This window comes from Lepisosteus oculatus, chromosome 24 (genome assembly GCF_040954835.1).
Source record: "Lepisosteus oculatus isolate fLepOcu1 chromosome 24, fLepOcu1.hap2, whole genome shotgun sequence".
NCBI classification, from domain to species: domain Eukaryota; kingdom Metazoa; phylum Chordata; class Actinopteri; order Semionotiformes; family Lepisosteidae; genus Lepisosteus; species Lepisosteus oculatus.
In genome coordinates, this window is record NC_090719.1 from 7,000,941 (window position 1) to 7,013,449 (window position 12,509).

The 12,509-nt window shown below is 37.0% G+C and overlaps 1 protein-coding gene across 2 annotated transcripts in view; it reads left to right on the plus strand.

The window, feature by feature from the left end:
• rxraa (retinoid X receptor, alpha a) overlaps nucleotides 1–12,509 on the plus strand; it is a 141,491-nt gene that overhangs the window by 104,882 nt on the left and 24,100 nt on the right. The window contains exons 4-6 of one of the 2 annotated variants that reach the window (XM_015366946.2): nucleotides 5,900–6,050; nucleotides 6,451–6,630; nucleotides 9,460–9,644. In XM_015366946.2, the coding sequence (XP_015222432.1) occupies nucleotides 5,900–6,050; nucleotides 6,451–6,630; nucleotides 9,460–9,644 (516 nt within the window). The remainder of the gene's footprint in view (nucleotides 1–5,899; nucleotides 6,051–6,450; nucleotides 6,631–9,459; nucleotides 9,645–12,509) is intronic. The other variant, XM_006640664.3, reaches the window with a different exon arrangement.

A 12,509-nucleotide genomic window follows, 5' to 3' on the forward strand; every position in this document is an offset into this window, starting at 1 on the left:
CCCAGTGTTGGCTTCATACCAGCACTTTGGCCCTTGTGCATTGACTTGGTAGAATCTGGTATTTTTTAAATGTATTTGAGATGAGCTAAGCAGAAAGGAAGTATATGCCAATAACAGCTAAAAAAATTAAATTTTTAACTTGAAATAAAATGAAGACACTGAATGCTGTTTTTTTTCTATAGCAGATACATTATCCCAGAAAGCACTTTGGTTTAGTCTTGTGATTTTTGTGTGTTGTGGGAGTGCTTGCTTAATGGATTGTCAGCCCTCGTGCAGAATCTGGGTCAGATTGTCCTTTGCTGTTATTAAAAAGCACCGTTTGTCTCTGCTGCAGAGGTGTTATTGAACCTGATTGAGATTACAGCTCAATGCTGTTGTGTCTGGACTGAGGTGTTTCCCTGAAAAAGGTCAAGTTGTCTTGTACTTTAGATTTGGGGTTGATCTGGTGACGACTGGAAATGCAAATCAAGAGCAGAAAGCCAAATTACTTCCTCTTGATGTATTTTTTAGAGTGTGATACTTAAGGTTAGTTTCTTGGAAGATGTAGCTCTGAATGCCAGTGAACAAGCAGGTCTTACCATCACTTTGACCTCTTGGCCCATTAGCCTGATTTCTTTGACCCTGATGCCCCAACAGATCTTTCTTTTCTCTGAATCTCTCATTCTTTCCCAGCCACCGCTAGTTACATTAAAAAGCTTTGACTTCTAATTGCTAGAGTGGTGCCTGCCCCATTGTTTGGAAATCCCTGTTTATTCCTTCACATTTTCCACAATAAATTACAGATGGTATTAAAGAATTTGCCATCACTTGCAGGTTTTCCAGCTTTCAAGGCAGAAAATTAAAGTTTGGCATTTGTTATTTCCATTTGCGCTTTTGAGTTGCATATGAAGAGTATTTCTGTGAATCTTGGCAAGGGTTTAGTCACAACTATGTAGATATTTTCAAAGCCAACAGCATGTATTTCTGGTACAGATATTGTCAGCTTTGGTCATACAGCATTAAAATCTGTCACTTCCTGGTCCTGATCACTAGTAACAACAAAAAAGAGAGATTATGCACATGTGGAGCCAGATGAAAAAAAAAAACCCTTCTCAATGTACAAAGGAAATGAGCAGACATTAAAAAATATCACTCCAGAACCTGTAGAAAATAATTTGCCAGGTTAAGTAATTTCACCTGATCACTGCAGTCTAATTGGTTTTTGCAAATTGATCTTTAACCTCCCTCTACTGTTATGTAGTAGAAAATAACCTTATTAGTTGTGATTTCTATGGGAGCTACCTGTTACTGTATGTTGCAAACTAAAGAGCCAGTCTTATCACATCTAGTGCTCAATTAGCTTTGCATCTTTTATTCTTTATATAACTCATTTTCCCAAATCTAAAAAAAAAAAACGTTTTTTAACACCTTAACATGTTAAACAGCTCGAGATATTAAAACTGACATATTAAATCTACTTTTTAATTTGAAAATTCCTAGTGCATTGTCTTGCGTGTTCTCCCGATGTTCATTTAGATTTCTCTGGGTGCTTCAGTGTCCTTCCACCTTCTGAAGACTTTTTTTTTATCCGCACCCGCCCGCGGTTGTGAGAAACGAACCCGCACCCACCTGACCCGATTCAAAATCTATTTTTTAACCCGAGCCCCCTGACCCCCGGATGTGAGTCAACCCGTGCATCACTATTAGCTATGTAATTTAGTTTATCTGAATTTAAAAAGGGGTCATTCCAAAAAAAGGAAAGCCCTCAAATTTAGTTTTGCAATAAATTAAAACATAAAGACAGAATACTCATAGATGCATGTTTTCCTATTAGAGTTTTGTGTTGTTGAGATGTAGAGATTATTTTAGTTGCTTTTACAAAAAAGGCTTTTTTGTCCTCCTCTGTGCACATTATTTTCACAACAGTGTGTGCACTCCATCCCAGCATTTAGAAACACTTTTCTGAACCTTGGCATGTTGCACTGATCTTTTTTTAGAAACCTGAAGTTTACATAAGGTAGAATTAATTTTATTGTCTCATTAAAGCAATTTAGGTCAGATCAGTAGAAGTACCCTTCTGTCCAGAATAGGATCTTATGCTTTGCTACCTGCCAGGGGTGTCTGTTCAGCAACAATGATTATCAACCCAATCTCCTGGTTTCACACCAAATACACAGAAATAGCCATGCTAAAATTAGTGCCTTTATGAAGTAAGGAGAATTTAACAGGCACAGCCAGTATATAGTTTTGCCCAGGAGATATGCTAAGATTTAAATTAAATAAATTTTACATTAAAAATATGCTTAATATAATAATATATAAAAAAGACAGTGGTTCCCTGCATTCAAGAAGTAGTTTTTGGAGTGCAAAAGGTCATTTTGATTGATAGGTAAATTGACAGCTTTGGACATTTATTGTATGTAATATGGTAAGAAAAAAAGGCTGAAAAGGATGAAAGATGAAAGTGGTTTCTGATGGGATTCCGAGCAGCACTAGAAAGACTGAATCTGATATGAAATCAAGCATCTCTAGATGGAGTATTAAAGCCAGATTTAATCTGACGTTTCAAATGGAAAATGTACTAAACATACATAGAAAAAATGAAAAGGTCACTAAACAGTACGCAACTTTGCAGGAAGTATGCAGATATATTTTACAGATCAGAGGGCTATAGTTGGCAGCAAATTCAAATGTTGCGTGCACTTTGCAATACAAAAAAGCACTGTTTCTGGTAGGGTATTTTAATACAACACCAATTGCGGCCTTTCTTTTAACTTAATAAAATTGAACATACATAAACCATTCTCATTTCCTTTCATTTTAATGACCTAATTTTGCCACCCTTGTCACTAAAGTTAAGATTGCTAGCCTGTTGATTCTGATATTACGGCTGTGATAATTGTAGTTTACATGCACCACCCACCTGAGTGACATCATGAGCCAACAGCCCCAATGCTTATCAGATCAGGTGTAGAAGTGAGAAATTGTGTCATCATGTGAATTAAGGGAGAAGTTTAGGTTTACTCAGTTGTGAAGGCCTTGATTGGATTTTGTCAAGGACACCAAGTTAATACTAATAATTTCATGAACAGTGTGCTGGGATCTTTAATAACCAAGAATTCAGGACCTTGGTTTAGCATGTCACTTGAAGGACAGCACCTCATAGTGCACAGTGACATCTGTCTCCATTCTGAGACCAATTGCAGGGTACTGGTTTTGAAAATAGTGGTTAAAAAAGAGTGCAGCCTACAGAACCTCAACACAACTTACAGCAGTAACCTGGTTTTCCGTAGAACTCTCCCATCCCAGGGCTGGGATTTTGCACAGGAAATGGTATAGTTACAACATGTTAGACAAAATCCCACAAACATAAAGAAATAAGAGTGACAGGTGACACTGAAGCAGTGTTAGACAGGATATCTGCTTCATACTGGACAGGTACATACTGGAACAGGCAAGTCAATAAATTTGTGACAAAATTCAGGTCAAACAACTTGGCAGCCTGATGCTCATTTTCAAAAACCCAGTCAAAATCGCACTAATTGTGTTCAACAAAATTTCAGCTTTATAAAATCTGCAGCTTAGAACACTTAGGTTAGTACATCATAAAATGTGTCTCAGAATGTCACTGAGACATTTTTTGGAGGCTTTTGATGGAAAGCCCTGGCTGCCTCTGTCTTGGCATGTTTCATTTCATGAACAACCAGACCTGCTTCTGACTTGTATTTCACAAGTTGATGTGATAATACAGTATTCTGACCCACATCAGGTCATCAGCTCCTTTTACTCAAAAACATGTCCTAATCAAGGACTATATGGCTAATTAGCTCCAGATCTGGTAGGTCTAGTGACTGATCTGTCAAGCACAACACACACCTGCACTTACACTTAGTAAGCCCACACCAGGTGATCATGTGTGTGAAGAAATCACCCTATAGAGCTTGCTTATCTTATACAAAAGGTGTTCAGCACATTAACACCAAACTTTGTAATGCTAATACCAAAAGGAACTATAAAAAGTATGTGAAAATGTGATACCTGTATAAACAGGCCCCCTGACCTTTATGTCTTTTTCTTCGATGTTGATAACACCACCAATAACACTAACTCCTGTTGTTTAAAAACCGTTTAAGTTTTAAATGGAAGGAATAATTATAGCTTCCCCTAGTTAACTTGATATTTAGTCATTCTGTTCAGGTAAGTTAGAAGCAAACTTGCTTAGAAGCCTTTAAATCTGTTTTGGTTTTCTCATAGTCTTGTAGTATTATTTTTGGAAGAAAAAATAAATATATTTTTTACCATGCAATGTAGTAAGTGGTCTGCCTTACTCTCAGCAACAAGAGAAAACAGCTTTGATTCATGTTGTTTTCTGTGACCATTTCCTTTAACAGAATATGGTCATTTGCAGTTTTCAAGAATAGCTTTAAATTAATGCTTAAAAATAGAACAGTAAAGAAGCTGGATTTCACTGAGATGGCTTACTTGGCTTTTGTTTGACAAAACAGCTCCATACAACTCAAAGTGTTAAATAAATGTTTATATATACACAACTCAGTATAAGTAACAGCAAGTTATTGAAATTATGGATGATCTCAGCTCTGCCACTTTGAAGGTGTTACTCACTTTAAGCAGGTTTCAGTATCATACATCTGTATATATAGATTCATCCTCCAGAGCTCTTGTGTCTTGGCATGCACCTCAAGCAGTATTTATTTTTATAAAAGGTTAGCTTGTATAGATATAAGGAACAGTAATAAACTGTTGCAACTGTGTTAACACTGGAGATTTGCCATGCTACAGGGATATCCTCATATGATATTATTATATTGGCAAGTAATATTATAATGGTAGAGGCAGCTGAGAAGCCTGGCAACTATGCAGTTCTGTCACTCATACCATTAACTTCAATGCAGCCTTAACTGTAGGCAGCCCTTCTGGAAGAATGGAATATGACTGGGATGCAGATATTGCAAAACCTTTTGAAAAACATGCTGTTCTTTTTCCTGCCTGAGGCACAACATGTTATTCGGTGGGAGATCTTAATATTTTGACCAATAAGTAAATGACTGCTAGATTTTCACTGGAGTAAGGCCAAAGTAATATAATGTAAACATTTTCAAAAGAAACATGGAACAAAGCAATATGTGATTAGAAAAATGCCATACTGCATAGCACTGAATGGATCAACACCTCAGTGCTGAAGAGACTGAGGATAAAAAGAAAACTAGCAGCTCTTGAAAGTTTCAATTGAAGTTTGAAAAACATAATACACAAATTTGTAAGGCAAAGGGTGAATTAAGGGCATTATTAGAATAAATTGTGGACAAAAGATTACAGTATTTTATGTATTTGGCAGCTATGCCTATTATGCATCAAAATTGAGCATTTACATTGGTTATGAGTTGTAGCCTATAGCAAACATTTTAAGTTTTTTACTGCTACTACTGATAATTTGAAGTGTTTTTGCCTTTTATTTTTAATACACTAAAATATCCAGTTTAACAAGAACAAGTTGGGAACCTGGCTGACTTTTGACATTACTGGAAGGAGTAAAACTGTAGGCAACACTAGAAATGCTAAAATATAGTGCACTGATACATGGAAACAAAAGTCTTTTGTATGAAGCTAAAAGAATGTCAAGGATTGTGTTTATATTGTGATGCTGTTCCTGGTTTGATTCTTAAATTTGAATATGTTGGATGTATCATCCTCTTTAGTTTCTTTAGGTGTTTATGTGCATCCTTCTGTGTCTTGGTTCAAAGCTGTATTCAAAATTAAACAGTGTTTGTCACCTTCATTATCCTTTTTATATGTATGTATTTTCGTTGGAATGTTTCAAGAGATTTGTGAATGTTACTAGAATTCTTGCTCATAATTTACCATGTCTGACTATCTGTCTTTACCCTCTTTTGCATTTCAGCTCAATTCCCCCATGAACCCTGTCAGCAGCTCAGAAGATATAAAGCCTCCACTGGGATTAAACGGTGTGATGAAGGTACCAGCTCAGCCCTCAGGCACCCCACTCTCTCTTACCAAACACATCTGTGCCATTTGTGGGGACAGGTCATCTGGTAAGTTCTCTGTCCTTGGACTTGTTCTTTTCAACCAGTGGACTGAAAACTAAAGCTAAGCGTGTTTCCTCTGAGCCACTTTGACAATGGCTGAGGAACAGTGGCAAATATGGGCAGAAGACAAGCTGAAATTGCTGTACATGCTTGCTTTCAGTTGACTATATTACGTGATAGGTTGTACTCCATTCATTCTGTATGTGAATCTTGAGTCGCAAGAATCCGAATGTATTCAGTAAAAGGTGCCCAGATGCATCGCCACAGGCTGCATGCAAGTGGGTAAGTGATGTATTGGCCCTAGGCTTGCCCAAGAGCCAAAACTGACCATGTCAGTTCTCCTTTTATTGTTAGGAGTGCCTGAAGCAAGGCCTCCAGCACTGTGACCATGTTTGTCTTCCCTCAGGTAAACATTATGGCGTATACAGCTGTGAAGGCTGCAAAGGCTTCTTCAAGCGGACAGTGAGAAAGGACCTCACCTACACTTGCCGCGACAACAAGGACTGTATAATTGACAAGCGCCAGCGCAATCGCTGCCAGTACTGCCGCTACCAGAAGTGTTTGGCCATGGGCATGAAGAGAGAAGGTATAGCACATGCCTTATAGGATGGCAACACGCACCCCTCCTCACTTTCCTCTGAGAGATCTAGGTGCTGAAGATGTGGTTGACACCCAGAGGTGCCTGCCACTGATAAACCTCATCACCAGAGGAGTTTCACTACTGCTAAGTCATATAGCTGGGCGAAGAAAAAGATTTTAAGAGAACCAGCAGTATGTGGAAGCATATGGGTTAGATATGCTAAACCAAAAACATAAATTAAGTCGTGTTCTCCACATTAGTTTTGCCTTGTTTTAAGTGAGAGCTTTGGTGCAGAGAACCACCTCAAGTGGGCTGAATTGTTTATGCTCCGTTTCCAATAAACACAGTTTTGTGCTGAGCTAAAGCAAGAAAAACAAGTTGATTTCCTTTTAGAATGCTTATACCCAGAAAGTTGGTTGAAGTACTGTATAACAAATGTAGCTGGAAATGATTACGCTGCAGACCTCAGATCTCAACTCTTAAAAAAAGTTTTTAAAAAGTAGGGAAGGCCAGTTATGGTCATTTGAGAGCTTATTTATGACTGTATAGACCAGAAACCAATATAAAAAACTATTACATATACATTACTATAATCCAGTAAGTCCTAAAATGTAAATCCATTTACTTTTTTTAAAGTAAGCTTTTATATCAGGTCTGATAAGATATACTTGTCTTATTGAAAACCACTTCACCCTTTTTTAAAAATAAACACCTTCCTTTGCTGTCCACCAGCTGTGGTGAAAAGAAAGGCCAGTTTCCTCTTCCTGTCCCCTGAGCTGGTTCCAATTTACATCTCACATCCCTGGATTTGGCAAAGAGAGCCACCTTCTGCCATGTATTCATTTGACAGAGGTGCAAGTGTCCTGTGAGTCTCTCACAGTACTCTCACAGGACCCCATCAAGCAGCTGACCAGCAAGTGCCTTCCCAAAAAAGGAAGCAGGCAGAGATAAATACAGTTAATATTTCTAATGGCCCATGACATCCATTAGGCTTGTTTCCCTTTGGGTTTCACAACAAGAAAGGACCGACCACCTCCCTAGGTGCTTGCTTTTCACAGCAGGTAGAAAATAAATCAAAACAAAAACACGAAAAGAACATTCGATCCCTTTCTTATGAGTGGTTTCTATTTAGAACCGTTTATTCTGAGCTGGAAGCAATTTTAAAATGTATATTCTCCTACCCTTTACGTTCATTCAGGGAGCTGTTTCTATATAAAGAAGGCAAACTTGAGTGGTCTCACTTCCATTAGATAGCAAACAAGACCAGCTGTTTCCGAGGGTTTTTTTCCCAACTTGAGCATGTAGTGAATTTAAAGCTTTATTTCCAGACACCTGTTCTGTGTTTCTAAAGTAGATTTTTAAAAAAACAAAGCAGCAAAATCAAGAGAAAAAGAACTAAGTTAACGTATTCTGTCCTAACTGTAGATGTTTATTTTAATTCTTTGAGCTTTGTTAAATTTGTTCTTCGCCTCTGTAACTTGCAAGAAAGCCCCCCCCTCCATTCTATTGAATTATTTTTGATGTTAAACAGGGGCCCTTCTATGGGCTTGGTAATATTTTTCTCGAGCTCCGTGATTCAGCACACCCACACTAGGGTTTTAGAAATATTTTTTCAAAAAAGCAAGAGAGTCTGAAATTCACAGCATGTATGTGTCGAAATTGAGAGGGGAAGGGTCTCTGAATCAGAGGCTTGCTGCCTCTCTGCAAACCGCCACTGAAGGAAGTGTGGTTACTACAGACTTTACCACATTGAGCCAGGCGCCCGACAGATAGTCTCTGTACAATTCAAAAACCGCTTCCTGTGTTATGAATTTATAGCTCGGACAGCAAAATTAATGAAATGACTGTTTTGCAATAGTTGCCCCCTTTAAAAAAACATACAATTTACACATCGTGGAAAATAGAGATATTAATGAATCATAGTTTCAAAATTAATTTTACAAAATAGTTTGCAAGGACGCAAAAAACAGCTTACTGAAGTGTTAGAAGACGGGGTGATTTTTGCACCAGATTGCATCCTGTGAAGGTTTGCTTTGCAGAGGGGGGCAACTTTGCTCCCTAGACACAGCATGTTCTACCTGATGACATATTTAGTTTTAGGCTGAAACATTGTTGCAGTCCAGTGATCTGCATGTTTAGTTCATAAGAGCCACTATATGAAGTGCCCTGCATCTGTAATATAACAATGAATATAACATATATATATATCATTTGTGGCTTTCAGATTTAGGTTATGGAAATTGTATGGTAAAGCAAATCATTTAAAGACTTTGTGGGGATTTGTTCAAAAAAAGAAAAGATGACTTTCATAGAATAAATTTAAATTGGTAAGGTTTTATGCCATTTTGTTTATAGATTATTTGTTTTTTCACTTATTTTCTGCAAATTTCAGTGAGGTTGCAGTAATGTGTTTGCTTAAGATTCTTCAATAGTTCTACTAAAGTTTAAAAACATTGTGCTGTAGTGAAAATGCTGTATAGTATATACTCAAACTGCTGTTAGTTTGGCTCATTTTATCATAAGATGCATATATACAGTATTTATGAATTGTCTGAATAACCTTTTTGGTGTGTGTAAATTAAAAAAAAACAAAGTTGATACATATGGTATGCACTGATCAGAGGTTGAACAACAGTAAAAGCTACAAAATGCATAATAAGCAGTTAAAAATGTGGAATATGGAAGTTATCAGTTAAGTAGTTATGTGTGCAGTCAACAGTTTTGCCGTCACTATAAATGTGTTGATTAAGAGAGCAGGTAGTGTGCAAGACATGCAGTGTCTCAGAGGGCTTCAGCTGAAACCTGCCTGAAAGCAGCAGTAGTGACCGGAACCAGTGTTGTTAAATGCAGCCGTCCAGGAGGAGAGGCAGAGGAGCAAAGATCGCAATGAGAACGAAGTGGAGTCGACGAGCAGTGCCAATGAGGACATGCCTGTGGAGAAGATCCTGGACGCTGAGCTCGCGGTGGAGCCTAAGACAGACACCTACATCGAGACGAACCTGGGGATGCCCTCCAACTCGGTATGGATTTCTCTCACTCAGAACCTCTGACACTCGCTCCTGAAAACAATATAAAGCTGAAGGTTGAGGGATTTATCATGCTTTGTCAGAAATTATATTTTAGTTTCTTCTCCTGTTCTATTTGTTCATCAGGCATAATTGGAAATGCCTCTTCCCAAGCTGAAATGGAGAAAAGTGTCCCCAGGCGTTGTCCCACCATTCCAAGAGGGTAATTCCCTCTGAAACACTGCAAACCCAAACTGTTCCAGTGTTTTACCATTTTGTCTTTCTTTGCTTTGTTAGAAGGAAATGGAAGAGTAAAATTGTAATGAGCAAATTCAGTTTTGGCTGTGGAAGGCATAGCCGCTGTCCTAAACCTCACCCAGAAATGGTCATTTTCTCTCCAATGCCCACTTTTGTAAAAGGAACAGCATAACAGTCAAATGTGTGTTTCATAAGGTGTAACCTTTTCAAAAGTTGGACTGGCCAGAGACCTGCTGCCAGGGTGAATCTGCAACCTGTTTAATTTATCATGCAAAAAAGAATTTTCTGGAAGCTGGGGTAATTGTGAAAGAAATCATTTTCCTCATTGACATCCTGCATGAGGCCCTTTCAGAGTTAACTTATAGGCAGAACCCATGGATCACCTTCCCTTGATCAAATCACACTAGAAAAAAGTGTCATAGCAGTTAATGAGGCATGAGCTTGTCAGATTCCCTCACAAATCTTCATGGGTCCTTCTACAGTCTGGGAGGTGTTTCTTAATAGTTTTCTCACTGTGAATCATTCACTCTATCCTTGTCATCGGTGTTGTGTGACAGCGACACCTGCTGGAGTAGGTGAGAAGCTGAGGCTCAGTAGCACTCCTAGGCCTGTTAGTCATTAAAAAATATAAGTAAAGTTTTTCCAAATGGGACAAAAAAAAAGTTTGATCAGAACCATCATAAATACTCATTATTTTTTCATTAAACTGACACATTATGTAATTTGTAAGTGGGGGATAGGACATCTCTTTTGAGTTTCAAATCTCTTTAAGTTTGTGTTTTATATTAGAGTGCTTGAAACTGTTTTGTTTGACATCTACATTTCAGTAATTGTCCACTGCATATATAATATTGATGAATATTATATATGCACTTTAGCTGTTCTTTATAATATTCTTTAGCTTTATTTTTCTGAAAAGCCGTTGGAGTGAAAGTCTCTCATGGCATTTAGAAGTTGAACAATCCAGTGTCTTAAGAGTGGTGTAGAATTATAGAAAACTCATAACTTGACACTCGTCGCAGAAGGAAAAGCAAATCAGATTGATATTGACAATTAATGTGTTAGTTTTGTTTTTGACCGTCTGTATTTTCTCTGGCTATTCTGGCTGTTACCATATATTTTAGTAAAAAATACTAGTTAGCCTTTGTATACAAATGTGTATCATTTGATTAGTTGCAGAAGGAAACATTTTTGATGATACTTAAATAATTTTATTTTTTAAAAATCACTTTTTAATTGGAGCCAAAAAAAGTGAATAAAAGCAGTGCTGGTTTTGCCAGTATTGACTGAACAATCAGTAAAATCTCTTAGGAGCCATGAAATATGTAAAATACAGTATACCCTCACTAATACAGTATACAGTGCTAATAGGGGGAAAGTGGTGTCCAGTATTTGCTGGCTGTCCATTAAATTACAAATGAGACATGCCAAGCCCCATAAACACAGCCTTATATGAGAACGAATATGTATACTGTTTATATGCTTACTAAATATGTATATCCATTACTGAGCTGTATATAAAAATACTACAGTATATTGTTGTGTATTACAGTTCATGTACAGTTAAAGGGGTCTGTCGGGTACTTCCTTTTGCAGATAAAATACCCTTTACCTGGTTTTGTGCATTATATCCAAAGTCCATTAAAGTGAAGTCAGTTAAAGTTTTACTTTAAAATTAGATTTGATAGATATCAATTAATTGAAACATTTTTTTAAGGACACAACAGGTCACAATGCAACGTCTTCGAATATACTGTAGGACAGGATCCTCTTAGTGATCCAGTACAAGTGGCTGGAACATAGATTTTATTACACATGTATTTGCTTACATCTTCCTTATTGACTAGATAAACTACCACCCTCTTCATTACTCTGAACAACTGAGAAACAAATATCGAATGCAGTGTTTATATTCAGAAATTACTATTTAAATATGATGAAAAAAATGCACTAAGACTCTACATTGTGTCTCTAATTACAGAATATCTGGAAATTGCTTACTAATTATATGAGCACTTAATTATAATATCATCATGTGCTATACATAGTTATCATGTTATATATTATATTTTAAGATAGTTTTACATTTAATTATTGTGGAATTTCTTTTACTAGTATATGCAGATACACATTTACTTTTAAAAGGTGGTAACAGCCTGTGTTCTCTCTGAGCTCCAAGCATACACAGCTGTACAGTAACATTGAATATTCCACAGGACCAAATATTCTAGGCTGCATAACAATTTTGGAAGTAACAACTTTATTAAACCATAGATCATTCTAGCAAATGGTGCTATGCAGTTGACAATTTATTAATTTTGAACAAATAATTTGTGATTTAGGAAATGATTCAAAACTAAAACTCCAAGCCCACAGCTCAGAGATCGAAGGGAGGAGCATGGAAACTCAAGTCTAATGCAGTACAGTAGATATTAAGCTATCAAAAATTGCTAAACTCAATCGAAACACACATAGCCCTCATTTATTTCGATCAGTCGTATTTCCAAAAGTTCCCAACTTAAATCAGACTATAATAAAAGAATAGAATACAAATTTTATCTGTTTAAAAAATTTAATAATGCTTGCATAATTATGTCTTCCAGTCACTTGTGAATGGAAATA